This window comes from Psilocybe cubensis, chromosome 6 (assembly GCF_017499595.1).
Source record: "Psilocybe cubensis strain MGC-MH-2018 chromosome 6, whole genome shotgun sequence".
In the NCBI taxonomy this organism is placed as follows: Eukaryota; Fungi; Basidiomycota; class Agaricomycetes; order Agaricales; family Agrocybaceae; genus Psilocybe; species Psilocybe cubensis.
The window spans coordinates 3,608,411-3,624,129 of NC_063004.1; the positions used below are offsets into that span (position 1 = coordinate 3,608,411).

The following is a 15,719-nucleotide window of genomic DNA, read 5'->3' on the forward strand; positions in this document are numbered from 1 at the left end:
GCTAGTATTCTTTTCATCGGTTGTAAGATTTGGATATTCTGCCAAATTCTGGATGTTCCCTCTCTTGTGAGATTGAACGTCTATGAAGTATTATCTCGTTATCACTTTCGATACTTATCTGCTCAGCAGCTTCAACTAAAGCAGAATGATAAGTTTCATTAACGTTTTGAGTTTCGGGAACAACACCACCTTTTTCAGCGATGTCTTCATCCAGTTTACGAAAGACTGTTTTCTTCCACACATTTGCAAGGTCGAAAAGATTAGTATTGCGTTTTCGCGATACTATCCAACGACTTCCGAGTAGTCCTATCTTCCTCAAATCCGGTACGAACTCAGTTTCTCCGTCCACGAGGATCTGTGTGAACAGCTCCGGGCGAACATCATCGAGGTCGTGAACGTAATTTGGATCTGGTTTGATAAGGGGTCTGGACGAGTCTGCACTATACAAACCTTTCTCGGCATGTTCATACCATGCCGACCAGTACTCGGTAACAGTTTTTCCAAGTTCAGCAGCTGAAAACCAATTCCATACCTGATCAAATCTGGTTTTAAGTACAAGAATGGATTCGTCGTGCTCTGCGACTCGTAAAGCGAATCGCTTTTCCCAACGTTCTTGTATATTCTTCTTACACCAAGATATGACTAGGTTTTCGGGATAACCGCGCATCAAATAGAGAGCGTTAAGGTCTCTAATTGCTCCGATGTAGATTTCCTTGGTACTACATAGCACGGCTAACCTGGATAACTCTCCAATGTAGACGCCACGTTTGACGTCCAAAGGATGATGTGATACCCATGGAACTCGTTCTCGGTTGTTTCCTGTCTTGACAAAAGGCTTCCAATGAAGTTTTCCAGACTCCTTGAATATGAAAGCATCGAGAAATTGACATCCCGACGAGGAAACAGCCCATTCGATAACACAACCATCGAACTTTATTGTTTCTTTAATAAGATTAAGTGCAAGTGCTTCAGACTCGGCGTAAACAATTGCGAAACAATCGTCGATGTACCTTCCATAGAAGGCCACGTTTGGGTGGTCTAAGATTTTTGACTTTATTTCAAAATGGGCTCCAAAGAGGTTAGCAAGGTCCGGAGAATCCGCGACGCCCATTGCGAGGCCATTTTTTTGTCTAAAATATCTAGACCCATGTTGTGTTATCAATTGCGTATTGCCAATCTCGATAGCACGTTTAAAGATGCCCAATTTAACCAAGTTATTCTCTAACGAATTTGGATTAATATGGGCTAATGCAGTGTTTTCTTCCGAAGCGTTGAGTAACCATTCCTCGTACATACTACAAACGATTTCGATGCACAAGTCCAACGGAATATTGGGATAGAAAGCAACTACATCTCCAGTGACAAAATACCATTGTCTTTTGGAGTCTATACGCAATTGGCTTAATCTCGTAAAGAGATCCTTCGTTCCGTGTATGATTGAAGGAGTCGATTTAATAATCGGCTTAAGCTCTTTTGATACAAACTTGGCTGCAGGATTAAATACTACAGAGTGACACGGAATTATGGGCCTAAATCCAGTAGGTTTCTTGTGGATTTTAGGTATACCATGAAATTGAGGATACTTGAACGATGATCCGTCTTCCGGTACATTCGATAGAAAGAATCGAGACAACCCAAGTTCAAATAGAAACAGATGTTCATCTTCGACAGTACGTGCGAGCGTTTGCATCTGAATCATTTTGCTCTTCATAACTTCTTGCGCAACTTCGAATTCTAACTCTTCGTAATTACGTTCATCTTCAAGAAGATTGAGCTCATTCCTTAATATCCAGTCGCGTTCAGACACCGCGAGGCCAAGATTCTTATCTGTCATCGTAATAACATAGTTGTTATCGATAAGAAACTTACGGATCTTGTCCCTTTTAGGAGAGAACGCGTGCTTTCGCATCTCCGTAAGGGCTTCTTCCGGGATACTTGCGATCGTGCGTTGCACGTACCGACGTCCCATCGAAAGGCCAAGTTCCATATATTGCGGTAATACAGGAGGTTTCTCTTTCTTTTTTGAGCTTACTCCATAATCTGGATCAAAAGGTTTATTCATGCCTTCCTTAAACAAAAAATAGATACGCCATCTTATTCTTCGTTGGAAATCATTCCATGCTTGCATGATCAGACTTTTAGAAGGCAGAGTGAAAAACATATAATTAAGTCCGAGAGAGAGATCGTTTGCTACATCAACAGGGACAGAAACACCAGGACTACAATGTACACTACTACGATACTGGCCAGCCAACAAGAATGATATTGGAGTATGTAAGTGTACGAAAGAAACTGCGTCTGTTTTAGTCATGGTGAGTATATCGTCAGGAATAGAGTTGGGGAAGGCGGGTCTCACCGACGTAAAAGGTACTACATTAGACCGCGCATCTAGGCTCTTGCCTTTCCCTTTCCCTTTGGATCGTTCTTGACGGGAGCTCTCCCCTTCCCTTTCTTCTTGTTGTCGACCTTGTTGGAAGCCTTGGTTTGAGGCTTGCGTTGCGAAGGCGTCGACGACGACTTGGGTTTCGAAGGGCCAGCTTTCTTGGCCTGAGGTTGAGGAGCCTTGGATGAATTCTGGCCAGACAAAGTCTGGGTAATTAGAGTAGTAATTAGTATCCAGAATTATGGGTGAAGGGTTACGAAAACTTGCCTTCTTGCCCACAGATCCAAGGTTGAGCTTCTTGAGACGTGCATTCAAGCCCTTATCAATAAGGGATTGAATCGACGGACCTGGTTTGGTCGCGTCGGCCATCTCGACATCGGCTGTTGCCGCAGTCGTCCGCTTTTTCTCAATCTTAATTGCCAAAGCGCGGTGGCGCATGTTGACAATTTGTTTGATGTGAGAAAAGATCGCCGGCAGTATGGTTTGCAGCGCACTGCATTCGGCTTTCTTTTGCGGAGACACTACCCACTCTGCTATACGTCGAACTCCCTTGTTATCTGTAGAGAAAACAGGGAGCTTGTAGCTGGATTTGCGATCATCGTAAGTTGCCTTAACGATGAGGGCAGCAGCTTCGTAGCAAGAGTTGAGTGCGCATTTATCATCCCAAAAAGTCAGCTCGTCCTTTTTCGCCTGAATGGCGCCGTCGTTAATTGCCTTTTGGAAGGCGTCACGAGCGGTAGAGAACGTAGTGGAGACTCGAAGAGCCTCCGCTGACCCGGCATTCGCGAATTCCTTCGTAAGTTGGAACTCGGGTGCCTTCACCTTAAGGCGATTGGGCGTGTTGCCTGCGCTAACGGCAGATTCAAGGCGCTCGAGGCTAGCCTTGACTGTTTCCCTCTTATCGCACCACGATGCGAGGTTGAGGAGAAACTCCCTAAGGGCAGCACGATAGTCAAAAAAGACGCAGTCTATGACTTGGTCAACGGAGCGGCACTCAGCTATTTTTTTGATGACCACAGTGGCCAGCTCGTCGATCAGAGCGTTATGGCGGCCTGCTTCATCGTTGACGCCGAAAACGGTGTTGTTGACGACGGCCTGGGTGAGTGCGTCCAGGGTGGGGGACATGGCACGAGAGAAAGCAGCAGAGTATTGAGATGACATAGTGGCTGATGGATAATAGCAAAGTCGTTGGGTTTAGGGGGGGAGCGAGCACCGAGCGAAGCGAGGTGCGAGCGACTAGTTTAAACTGGGAGTTAAATGGAAAGTAGCCAGCGGCTCGTGATTTTTTACGGGCGTGGACCAGTGCAAGCAATGGGCGCTACCGTACAGGCAAACGATCACTACATACCGCTCATGACAAAAGAGCAGGCTATTGCCTATTAAGTCCTTTACCAAGGGACACTCTCATGCCATTGGACATGGCAGGCTAATACCCTTTAAGCCCTTTACCAAGGGGCGCCACATCAGCCATTACAGCCACAGGTTCATTTCCGGCGACGAACTATTTGTCCATCCTTGTGTTAACTCCCTTTACTAAGGGGAGGCCGGGTCACCCGCGTTTTAAGCGGTTCTGGACTTCGGGCCGTCCTCGTAAGCAGCGAGGCGCGGTTTAGATACCAGATGTGGGTTTCCCCACTCCCAAGACTATATCTTAAGATCCGAAGACCCCACTACCACCTAGTCGTTGAACGCTTCCGTCGGCGTGACCGTTACGGATTCGCTGCTGATTATCCATTCCAGCTTTCGCTGAATCTTGGGGATTGTTACCATACCCGGTCGCCACCGGTGCCTAGGCTGTTTCCAGCGGTCGGCGGTACCCACAAGCTTTAGGACGTCCCAGCAATTCGGTAGTGTCGCCGGCTGCAACCGACTTGCCAGGAGCGTATCCAGCAGAGCTGGTCCTGACAACCCCCAGTGTACTCTCACCTGATGTCCATACCCATTGAAGAACTGCGCGCCCTCGAATTACAAAGTCATCATAGCTGGATATCCCCGCAGCTAGACTAAAACGAGTTTGTATGACCTCCGTAACCCAACATAGAAGGCGTGAGCGAGTGAAAGAAAAAGGGCCCCGCTTGCCGTGAGGCAGCCAACATGTCGATGAAACGTCCCCGAGTCAAGGGCAAGATCAGTGACGAAAGGGCTCCCGGATGAGTTGGGAAGGCACAAGCGGCAGGAGTTTGGGAGAGGACGAGTACTTGAGGGCTGTTGGGGGATCCCAACAACCAGCCCTTTCGTCTTTATAGACTCTTCAGTGGCTATTCTTAGAAGGAATGTTCTAGACATCCGATGACAGCGCGTGAAGTGATGCTGCGCAGCTGTCATGTATCTTACCGACTATCACAAATCTGTCAATGTTTATTGTCAAGTTAGACAGGTTTTTAGGGTTTTAGGGTTTAGGGTTTAGGGTTTAGGGTTTAGGGTTTAGGGTTTAGGGGGGGAGCGAGCACCGAGCGAAGCGAGGTGCGAGCGACTAGTTTAAACTGGGAGTTAAATGGAAAGTAGCCAGAGGGCTGTTGGGGGATCCCAACAACCAGCCCTTTCGTCTTTATAGACTCTTCAGTGGCTATTCTTAGAAGGAATGTTCTAGACATCCGATGACAGCGCGTGAAGTGATGCTGCGCAGCTGTCATGTATCTTACCGACTATCACAAATCTGTCAATGTTTATTGTCAAGTTAGACAGGTCTCTGATGAACAGAGTGTCACGGGTCGATGTGGCACATGGTAACCTGTCAAAAGTGGATCCAACACTTTTGTTCTTTGACATCGTGGGTTATTGACTGTGATGTGAATCACATGGATATAGATTACTCTGGTTACGTGGCTCCGAGTAACCGCGACATGGGAATATTCACATGTCTAGAGTATAAATAACTTACCTGGGTCCTTACCTAACAATCAAACAATAGAATGATTGATTGTTGTGAATCTTAATTGGACAGTTCATGATCCGGTCCATCAAAAATGTTTCCACGGTACTAAGGAACTTTTCCCGAAGTACTAAGTAACTTTTCCCATGTACTAAATTAGATCCGGCCCTTCACAATCACATGCCGTTCGGAAGTTCACACGCCTACCTTACTTCCTACTAAGGTTAGACTTAGTTAGCTTAGGGTTGGGGTTAGGTTAGGGTTTAGGGTTTAGGGTTTAGGGTTTAGGTTTAGGTTTAGCTATTCAATCCAATGTGTTGCTTGTAAGTAGATGTTTGTTACTTTATAGCAAGGAATACTTACGGTTAGGGTTTTTTTCTAATGCTTTACGCCTTAAGCGCTAGTATTCTTTTCATCGGTTGTAAGATTTGGATATTCTGCCAAATTCTGGATGTTCCCTCTCTTGTGAGATTGAACGTCTATGAAGTATTATCTCGTTATCACTTTCGATACTTATCTGCTCAGCAGCTTCAACTAAAGCAGAATGATAAGTTTCATTAACGTTTTGAGTTTCGGGAACAACACCACCTTTTTCAGCGATGTCTTCATCCAGTTTACGAAAGACTGTTTTCTTCCACACATTTGCAAGGTCGAAAAGATTAGTATTGCGTTTTCGCGATACTATCCAACGACTTCCGAGTAGTCCTATCTTCCTCAAATCCGGTACGAACTCAGTTTCTCCGTCCACGAGGATCTGTGTGAACAGCTCCGGGCGAACATCATCGAGGTCGTGAACGTAATTTGGATCTGGTTTGATAAGGGGTCTGGACGAGTCTGCACTATACAAACCTTTCTCGGCATGTTCATACCATGCCGACCAGTACTCGGTAACAGTTTTTCCAAGTTCAGCAGCTGAAAACCAATTCCATACCTGATCAAATCTGGTTTTAAGTACAAGAATGGATTCGTCGTGCTCTGCGACTCGTAAAGCGAATCGCTTTTCCCAACGTTCTTGTATATTCTTCTTACACCAAGATATGACTAGGTTTTCGGGATAACCGCGCATCAAATAGAGAGCGTTAAGGTCTCTAATTGCTCCGATGTAGATTTCCTTGGTACTACATAGCACGGCTAACCTGGATAACTCTCCAATGTAGACGCCACGTTTGACGTCCAAAGGATGATGTGATACCCATGGAACTCGTTCTCGGTTGTTTCCTGTCTTGACAAAAGGCTTCCAATGAAGTTTTCCAGACTCCTTGAATATGAAAGCATCGAGAAATTGACATCCCGACGAGGAAACAGCCCATTCGATAACACAACCATCGAACTTTATTGTTTCTTTAATAAGATTAAGTGCAAGTGCTTCGGACTCGGCGTAAACAATTGCGAAACAATCGTCGATGTACCTTCCATAGAAGGCCACGTTTGGGTGGTCTAAGATTTTTGACTTTATTTCAAAATGGGCTCCAAAGAGGTTAGCAAGGTCCGGAGAATCCGCGACGCCCATTGCGAGGCCATTTTTTTGTCTAAAATATCTAGACCCATGTTGTGTTATCAATTGCGTATTGCCAATCTCGATAGCACGTTTAAAGATGCCCAATTTAACCAAGTTATTCTCTAACGAATTTGGATTAATATGGGCTAATGCAGTGTTTTCTTCCGAAGCGTTGAGTAACCATTCCTCGTACATACTACAAACGATTTCGATGCACAAGTCCAACGGAATATTGGGATAGAAAGCAACTACATCTCCAGTGACAAAATACCATTGTCTTTTGGAGTCTATATGCAATTGGCTTAATCTCGTAAAGAGATCCTTCGTTCCGTGTATGATTGAAGGAGTCGATTTAATAATCGGCTTAAGCTCTTTTGATACAAACTTGGCTGCAGGATTAAATACTACAGAGTGACACGGAATTATGGGCCTAAATCCAGTAGGTTTCTTGTGGATTTTAGGTATACCATGAAATTGAGGATACTTGAACGATGATCCGTCTTCCGGTACATTCGATAGAAAGAATCGAGACAACCCAAGTTCAAATAGAAACAGATGTTCATCTTCGACAGTACGTGCGAGCGTTTGCATCTGAATCATTTTGCTCTTCATAACTTCTTGCGCAACTTCGAATTCTAACTCTTCGTAATTACGTTCATCTTCAAGAAGATTGAGTTCATTCCTTAATATCCAGTCGCGTTCAGACACCGCGAGGCCAAGATTCTTATCTGTCATCGTAATAACATAGTTGTTATCGATAAGAAACTTACGGATCTTGTCCCTTTTAGGAGAGAACGCGTGCTTTCGCATCTCCGTAAGGGCTTCTTCCGGGATACTTGCGATCGTGCGTTGCACGTACCGACGTCCCATCGAAAGGCCAAGTTCCATATATTGCGGTAATACAGGAGGTTTCTCTTTCTTTTTTGAGCTTACTCCATAATCTGGATCAAAAGGTTTATTCATGCCTTCCTTAAACAAAAAATAGATACGCCATCTTATTCTTCGTTGGAAATCATTCCATGCTTGCATGATCAGACTTTTAGAAGGCAGAGTGAAAAACATATAATTAAGTCCGAGAGAGAGATCGTTTGCTACATCAACAGGGACAGAAACACCAGGACTACAATGTACACTACTACGATACTGGCCAGCCAACAAGAATGATATTGGAGTATGTAAGTGTACGAAAGAAACTGCGTCTGTTTTAGTCATGGTGAGTATATCGTCAGGAATAGAGTTGGGGAAGGCGGGTCTCACCGACGTAAAAGGTACTACATTAGACCGCGCATCTAGGCTCTTGCCTTTCCCTTTCCCTTTGGATCGTTCTTGACGGGAGCTCTCCCCTTCCCTTTCTTCTTGTTGTCGACCTTGTTGGAAGCCTTGGTTTGAGGCTTGCGTTGCGAAGGCGTCGACGACGACTTGGGTTTCGAAGGGCCAGCTTTCTTGGCCTGAGGTTGAGGAGCCTTGGACGAATTCTGGCCAGACAAAGTCTGGGTAATTAGAGTAGTAATTAGTATCCAGAATTATGGGTGAAGGGTTACGAAAACTTGCCTTCTTGCCCACAGATCCAAGGTTGAGCTTCTTGAGACGTGCATTCAAGCCCTTATCAATAAGGGATTGAATCGACGGACCTGGTTTGGTCGCGTCGGCCATCTCGACATCGGCTGTTGCCGCAGTCGTCCGCTTTTTCTCAATCTTAATTGCCAAAGCGCGGTGGCGCATGTTGACAATTTGTTTGATGTGAGAAAAGATCGCCGGCAGTATGGTTTGCAGCGCACTGCATTCGGCTTTCTTTTGCGGAGACACTACCCACTCTGCTATACGTCGAACTCCCTTGTTATCTGTAGAGAAAACAGGGAGCTTGTAGCTGGATTTGCGATCATCGTAAGTTGCCTTAACGATGAGGGCAGCAGCTTCGTAGCAAGAGTTGAGTGCGCATTTATCATCCCAAAAAGTCAGCTCGTCCTTTTTCGCCTGAATGGCGCCGTCGTTAATTGCCTTTTGGAAGGCGTCACGAGCGGTAGAGAACGTAGTGGAGACTCGAAGAGCCTCCGCTGACCCGGCATCCGCGAATTCCTTCGTAAGTTGGAACTCGGGTGCCTTCACCTTAAGGCGATTGGGCGTGTTGCCTGCGCTAACGGCAGATTCAAGGCGCTCGAGGCTAGCCTTGACTGTTTCCCTCTTATCGCACCACGATGCGAGGTTGAGGAGAAACTCCCTAAGGGCAGCACGATAGTCAAAAAAGACGCAGTCTATGACTTGGTCAACGGAGCGGCACTCAGCTATTTTTTTGATGACCACAGTGGCCAGCTCGTCGATCAGAGCGTTATGGCGGCCTGCTTCATCGTTGACGCCGAAAACGGTGTTGTTGACGACGGCCTGGGTGAGTGCGTCCAGGGTGGGGGACATGGCACGAGAGAAAGCAGCAGAGTATTGAGATGACATAGTGGCTGATGGATAATAGCAAAGTCGTTGGGTTTAGGGGGGGAGCGAGCACCGAGCGAAGCGAGGTGCGAGCGACTAGTTTAAACTGGGAGTTAAATGGAAAGTAGCCAGCGGCTCGTGATTTTTTACGGGCGTGGACCAGTGCAAGCAATGGGCGCTACCGTACAGGCAAACGATCACTACATACCGCTCATGACAAAAGAGCAGGCTATTGCCTATTAAGTCCTTTACCAAGGGACACTCTCATGCCATTGGACATGGCAGGCTAATACCCTTTAAGCCCTTTACCAAGGGGCGCCACATCAGCCATTACAGCCACAGGTTCATTTCCGGCGACGAACTATTTGTCCATCCTTGTGTTAACTCCCTTTACTAAGGGGAGGCCGGGTCACCCGCGTTTTAAGCGGTTCTGGACTTCGGGCCGTCCTCGTAAGCAGCGAGGCGCGGTTTAGATACCAGATGTGGGTTTCCCCACTCCCAAGACTATATCTTAAGATCCGAAGACCCCACTACCACCTAGTCGTTGAACGCTTCCGTCGGCGTGACCGTTACGGATTCGCTGCTGATTATCCATTCCAGCGTTCGCTGAATCTTGGGGATTGTTACCATACCCGGTCGCCACCGGTGCCTAGGCTGTTTCCAGCGGTCGGCGGTACCCACAAGCTTTAGGACGTCCCAGCAATTCGGTAGTGTCGCCGGCTGCAACCGACTTGCCAGGAGCGTATCCAGCAGAGCTGGTCCTGACAACCCCCAGTGTACTCTCACCTGATGTCCATACCCATTGAAGAACTGCGCGCCCTCGAATTACAAAGTCATCATAGCTGGATATCCCCGCAGCTAGACTAAAACGAGTTTGTATGACCTCCGTAACCCAACATAGAAGGCGTGAGCGAGTGAAAGAAAAAGGGCCCCGCTTGCCGTGAGGCAGCCAACATGTCGATGAAACGTCCCCGAGTCAAGGGCAAGATCAGTGACGAAAGGGCTCCCGGATGAGTTGGGAAGGCACAAGCGGCAGGAGTTTGGGAGAGGACGAGTACTTGAGGGCTGTTGGGGGATCCCAACAACCAGCCCTTTCGTCTTTATAGACTCTTCAGTGGCTATTCTTAGAAGGAATGTTCTAGACATCCGATGACAGCGCGTGAAGTGATGCTGCGCAGCTGTCATGTATCTTACCGACTATCACAAATCTGTCAATGTTTATTGTCAAGTTAGACAGGTTTTTAGGGTTTTAGGGTTTAGGGTTTAGGGTTTAGGGTTTAGGGGGGGAGCGAGCACCGAGCGAAGCGAGGTGCGAGCGACTAGTTTAAACTGGGAGTTAAATGGAAAGTAGCCAGAGGGCTGTTGGGGGATCCCAACAACCAGCCCTTTCGTCTTTATAGACTCTTCAGTGGCTATTCTTAGAAGGAATGTTCTAGACATCCGATGACAGCGCGTGAAGTGATGCTGCGCAGCTGTCATGTATCTTACCGACTATCACAAATCTGTCAATGTTTATTGTCAAGTTAGACAGGTCTCTGATGAACAGAGTGTCACGGGTCGATGTGGCACATGGTAACCTGTCAAAAGTGGATCCAACACTTTTGTTCTTTGACATCGTGGGTTATTGACTGTGATGTGAATCACATGGATATAGATTACTCTGGTTACGTGGCTCCGAGTAACCGCGACATGGGAATATTCACATGTCTAGAGTATAAATAACTTACCTGGGTCCTTACCTAACAATCAAACAATAGAATGATTGATTGTTGTGAATCTTAATTGGACAGTTCATGATCCGGTCCATCAAAAATGTTTCCACGGTACTAAGGAACTTTTCCCGAAGTACTAAGTAACTTTTCCCATGTACTAAATTAGATCCGGCCCTTCACAATCACATGCCGTTCGGAAGTTCACACGCCTACCTTACTTCCTACTAAGGTTAGACTTAGTTAGTTTAGGGTTGGGGTTAGGTTAGGGTTTAGGGTTTAGGGTTTAGGGTTTAGGTTTAGGTTTAGCTATTCAATCCAATGTGTTGCTTGTAAGTAGATGTTTGTTACTTTATAGCAAGGAATACTTACGGTTAGGGTTTTTTTCTAATGCTTTACGCCTTAAGCGCTAGTATTCTTTTCATCGGTTGTAAGATTTGGATATTCTGCCAAATTCTGGATGTTCCCTCTCTTGTGAGATTGAACGTCTATGAAGTATTATCTCGTTATCACTTTCGATACTTATCTGCTCAGCAGCTTCAACTAAAGCAGAATGATAAGTTTCATTAACGTTTTGAGTTTCGGGAACAACACCACCTTTTTCAGCGATGTCTTCATCCAGTTTACGAAAGACTGTTTTCTTCCACACATTTGCAAGGTCGAAAAGATTAGTATTGCGTTTTCGCGATACTATCCAACGACTTCCGAGTAGTCCTATCTTCCTCAAATCCGGTACGAACTCAGTTTCTCCGTCCACGAGGATCTGTGTGAACAGCTCCGGGCGAACATCATCGAGGTCGTGAACGTAATTTGGATCTGGTTTGATAAGGGGTCTGGACGAGTCTGCACTATACAAACCTTTCTCGGCATGTTCATACCATGCCGACCAGTACTCGGTAACAGTTTTTCCAAGTTCAGCAGCTGAAAACCAATTCCATACCTGATCAAATCTGGTTTTAAGTACAAGAATGGATTCGTCGTGCTCTGCGACTCGTAAAGCGAATCGCTTTTCCCAACGTTCTTGTATATTCTTCTTACACCAAGATATGACTAGGTTTTCGGGATAACCGCGCATCAAATAGAGAGCGTTAAGGTCTCTAATTGCTCCGATGTAGATTTCCTTGGTACTACATAGCACGGCTAACCTGGATAACTCTCCAATGTAGACGCCACGTTTGACGTCCAAAGGATGATGTGATACCCATGGAACTCGTTCTCGGTTGTTTCCTGTCTTGACAAAAGGCTTCCAATGAAGTTTTCCAGACTCCTTGAATATGAAAGCATCGAGAAATTGACATCCCGACGAGGAAACAGCCCATTCGATAACACAACCATCGAACTTTATTGTTTCTTTAATAAGATTAAGTGCAAGTGCTTCGGACTCGGCGTAAACAATTGCGAAACAATCGTCGATGTACCTTCCATAGAAGGCCACGTTTGGGTGGTCTAAGATTTTTGACTTTATTTCAAAATGGGCTCCAAAGAGGTTAGCAAGGTCCGGAGAATCCGCGACGCCCATTGCGAGGCCATTTTTTTGTCTAAAATATCTAGACCCATGTTGTGTTATCAATTGCGTATTGCCAATCTCGATAGCACGTTTAAAGATGCCCAATTTAACCAAGTTATTCTCTAACGAATTTGGATTAATATGGGCTAATGCAGTGTTTTCTTCCGAAGCGTTGAGTAACCATTCCTCGTACATACTACAAACGATTTCGATGCACAAGTCCAACGGAATATTGGGATAGAAAGCAACTACATCTCCAGTGACAAAATACCATTGTCTTTTGGAGTCTATACGCAATTGGCTTAATCTCGTAAAGAGATCCTTCGTTCCGTGTATGATTGAAGGAGTCGATTTAATAATCGGCTTAAGCTCTTTTGATACAAACTTGGCTGCAGGATTAAATACTACAGAGTGACACGGAATTATGGGCCTAAATCCAGTAGGTTTCTTGTGGATTTTAGGTATACCATGAAATTGAGGATACTTGAACGATGATCCGTCTTCCGGTACATTCGATAGAAAGAATCGAGACAACCCAAGTTCAAATAGAAACAGATGTTCATCTTCGACAGTACGTGCGAGCGTTTGCATCTGAATCATTTTGCTCTTCATAACTTCTTGCGCAACTTCGAATTCTAACTCTTCGTAATTACGTTCATCTTCAAGAAGATTGAGCTCATTCCTTAATATCCAGTCGCGTTCAGACACCGCGAGGCCAAGATTCTTATCTGTCATCGTAATAACATAGTTGTTATCGATAAGAAACTTACGGATCTTGTCCCTTTTAGGAGAGAACGCGTGCTTTCGCATCTCCGTAAGGGCTTCTTCCGGGATACTTGCGATCGTGCGTTGCACGTACCGACGTCCCATCGAAAGGCCAAGTTCCATATATTGCGGTAATACAGGAGGTTTCTCTTTCTTTTTTGAGCTTACTCCATAATCTGGATCAAAAGGTTTATTCATGCCTTCCTTAAACAAAAAATAGATACGCCATCTTATTCTTCGTTGGAAATCATTCCATGCTTGCATGATCAGACTTTTAGAAGGTAGAGTGAAAAACATATAATTAAGTCCGAGAGAGAGATCGTTTGCTACATCAACAGGGACAGAAACACCAGGACTACAATGTACACTACTACGATACTGGCCAGCCAACAAGAATGATATTGGAGTATGTAAGTGTACGAAAGAAACTGCGTCTGTTTTAGTCATGGTGAGTATATCGTCAGGAATAGAGTTGGGGAAGGCGGGTCTCACCGACGTAAAAGGTACTACATTAGACCGCGCATCTAGGCTCTTGCCTTTCCCTTTCCCTTTGGATCGTTCTTGACGGGAGCTCTCCCCTTCCCTTTCTTCTTGTTGTCGACCTTGTTGGAAGCCTTGGTTTGAGGCTTGCGTTGCGAAGGCGTCGACGACGACTTGGGTTTCGAAGGGCCAGCTTTCTTGGCCTGAGGTTGAGGAGCCTTGGACGAATTCTGGCCAGACAAAGTCTGGGTAATTAGAGTAGTAATTAGTATCCAGAATTATGGGTGAAGGGTTACGAAAACTTGCCTTCTTGCCCACAGATCCAAGGTTGAGCTTCTTGAGACGTGCATTCAAGCCCTTATCAATAAGGGATTGAATCGACGGACCTGGTTTGGTCGCGTCGGCCATCTCGACATCGGCTGTTGCCGCAGTCGTCCGCTTTTTCTCAATCTTAATTGCCAAAGCGCGGTGGCGCATGTTGACAATTTGTTTGATGTGAGAAAAGATCGCCGGCAGTATGGTTTGCAGCGCACTGCATTCGGCTTTCTTTTGCGGAGACACTACCCACTCTGCTATACGTCGAACTCCCTTGTTATCTGTAGAGAAAACAGGGAGCTTGTAGCTGGATTTGCGATCATCGTAAGTTGCCTTAACGATGAGGGCAGCAGCTTCGTAGCAAGAGTTGAGTGCGCATTTATCATCCCAAAAAGTCAGCTCGTCCTTTTTCGCCTGAATGGCGCCGTCGTTAATTGCCTTTTGGAAGGCGTCACGAGCGGTAGAGAACGTAGTGGAGACTCGAAGAGCCTCCGCTGACCCGGCATCCGCGAATTCCTTCGTAAGTTGGAACTCGGGTGCCTTCACCTTAAGGCGATTGGGCGTGTTGCCTGCGCTAACGGCAGATTCAAGGCGCTCGAGGCTAGCCTTGACTGTTTCCCTCTTATCGCACCACGATGCGAGGTTGAGGAGAAACTCCCTAAGGGCAGCACGATAGTCAAAAAAGACGCAGTCTATGACTTGGTCAACGGAGCGGCACTCAGCTATTTTTTTGATGACCACAGTGGCCAGCTCGTCGATCAGAGCGTTATGGCGGCCTGCTTCATCGTTGACGCCGAAAACGGTGTTGTTGACGACGGCCTGGGTGAGTGCGTCCAGGGTGGGGGACATGGCACGAGAGAAAGCAGCAGAGTATTGAGATGACATAGTGGCTGATGGATAATAGCAAAGTCGTTGGGTTTAGGGGGGGAGCGAGCACCGAGCGAAGCGAGGTGCGAGCGACTAGTTTAAACTGGGAGTTAAATGGAAAGTAGCCAGAGGGCTGTTGGGGGATCCCAACAACCAGCCCTTTCGTCTTTATAGACTCTTCAGTGGCTATTCTTAGAAGGAATGTTCTAGACATCCGATGACAGCGCGTGAAGTGATGCTGCGCAGCTGTCATGTATCTTACCGACTATCACAAATCTGTCAATGTTTATTGTCAAGTTAGACAGGTCTCTGATGAACAGAGTGTCACGGGTCGATGTGGCACATGGTAACCTGTCAAAAGTGGATCCAACACTTTTGTTCTTTGACATCGTGGGTTATTGACTGTGATGTGAATCACATGGATATAGATTACTCTGGTTACGTGGCTCCGAGTAACCGCGACATGGGAATATTCACATGTCTAGAGTATAAATAACTTACCTGGGTCCTTACCTAACAATCAAACAATAGAATGATTGATTGTTGTGAATCTTAATTGGACAGTTCATGATCCGGTCCATCAAAAATGTTTCCACGGTATTAAGGAACTTTTCCCGAAGTACTAAGTAACTTTTCCCATGTACTAAATTAGATCCGGCCCTTCACAATCACATGCCGTTCGGAAGTTCACACGCCTACCTTACTTCCTACTAAGGTTAGACTTAGTTAGTTTAGGGTTGGGGTTAGGTTAGGGTTTAGGGTTTAGGGTTTAGGGTTTAGGTTTAGGTTTAGGGTTAGGGTTTTAGGGTTTAGGGTTTAGGGTTTAGGGTTTAGGGTTTAGGGTTTAGGGTTTAGGGTTTAGGGTTTAGGGTTTAGGGTTTAGGGTTTAGGGTTTAGGG

The 15,719-nt window shown here is 45.9% G+C and overlaps 6 protein-coding genes across 6 annotated transcripts; all 6 read right to left on the minus strand.

The window, feature by feature from the left end:
• Nucleotides 1-13: 13 nt before the first annotated feature.
• On the minus strand, nucleotides 14-2,062 carry JR316_0007581 (uncharacterized protein; the record flags this gene model as incomplete). Its single annotated transcript, XM_047893317.1, has 2 exons — nucleotides 14-1,827; nucleotides 1,870-2,062. 2 exons carry the CDS (start codon nucleotides 2,060-2,062, stop codon nucleotides 14-16), a joined length of 2,007 nt encoding a protein of 668 aa, XP_047748599.1.
• A 326-nt stretch (nucleotides 2,063-2,388) lies between these two features.
• Nucleotides 2,389-3,544, minus strand: JR316_0007582 (uncharacterized protein; the record flags this gene model as incomplete). Its single annotated transcript, XM_047893318.1, has 2 exons — nucleotides 2,389-2,589; nucleotides 2,663-3,544. 2 exons carry the CDS (start codon nucleotides 3,542-3,544, stop codon nucleotides 2,389-2,391), a joined length of 1,083 nt encoding a protein of 360 aa, XP_047748600.1.
• Nucleotides 3,545-5,667: 2,123 nt separating this feature from the next.
• JR316_0007583 (uncharacterized protein) lies at nucleotides 5,668-7,716 on the minus strand (the record flags this gene model as incomplete). Its single annotated transcript, XM_047893319.1, has 2 exons — nucleotides 5,668-7,481; nucleotides 7,524-7,716. The coding sequence occupies 2 exons, from the start codon at nucleotides 7,714-7,716 to the stop codon at nucleotides 5,668-5,670; spliced, it is 2,007 nt and encodes a 668-aa protein (XP_047748601.1).
• A 326-nt stretch (nucleotides 7,717-8,042) lies between these two features.
• Nucleotides 8,043-9,198, minus strand: JR316_0007584 (uncharacterized protein; the record flags this gene model as incomplete). Its single annotated transcript, XM_047893320.1, has 2 exons — nucleotides 8,043-8,243; nucleotides 8,317-9,198. The coding sequence occupies 2 exons, from the start codon at nucleotides 9,196-9,198 to the stop codon at nucleotides 8,043-8,045; spliced, it is 1,083 nt and encodes a 360-aa protein (XP_047748602.1).
• Nucleotides 9,199-11,307: 2,109 nt separating this feature from the next.
• Nucleotides 11,308-13,356, minus strand: JR316_0007585 (uncharacterized protein; the record flags this gene model as incomplete). The annotated part of the gene is made up of 2 exons (XM_047893321.1): nucleotides 11,308-13,121; nucleotides 13,164-13,356. 2 exons carry the CDS (start codon nucleotides 13,354-13,356, stop codon nucleotides 11,308-11,310), a joined length of 2,007 nt encoding a protein of 668 aa, XP_047748603.1.
• Nucleotides 13,357-13,682: 326 nt separating this feature from the next.
• On the minus strand, nucleotides 13,683-14,838 carry JR316_0007586 (uncharacterized protein; the record flags this gene model as incomplete). The annotated part of the gene is made up of 2 exons (XM_047893322.1): nucleotides 13,683-13,883; nucleotides 13,957-14,838. 2 exons carry the CDS (start codon nucleotides 14,836-14,838, stop codon nucleotides 13,683-13,685), a joined length of 1,083 nt encoding a protein of 360 aa, XP_047748604.1.
• Between the last annotated feature and the right edge of the window lie 881 nt (nucleotides 14,839-15,719).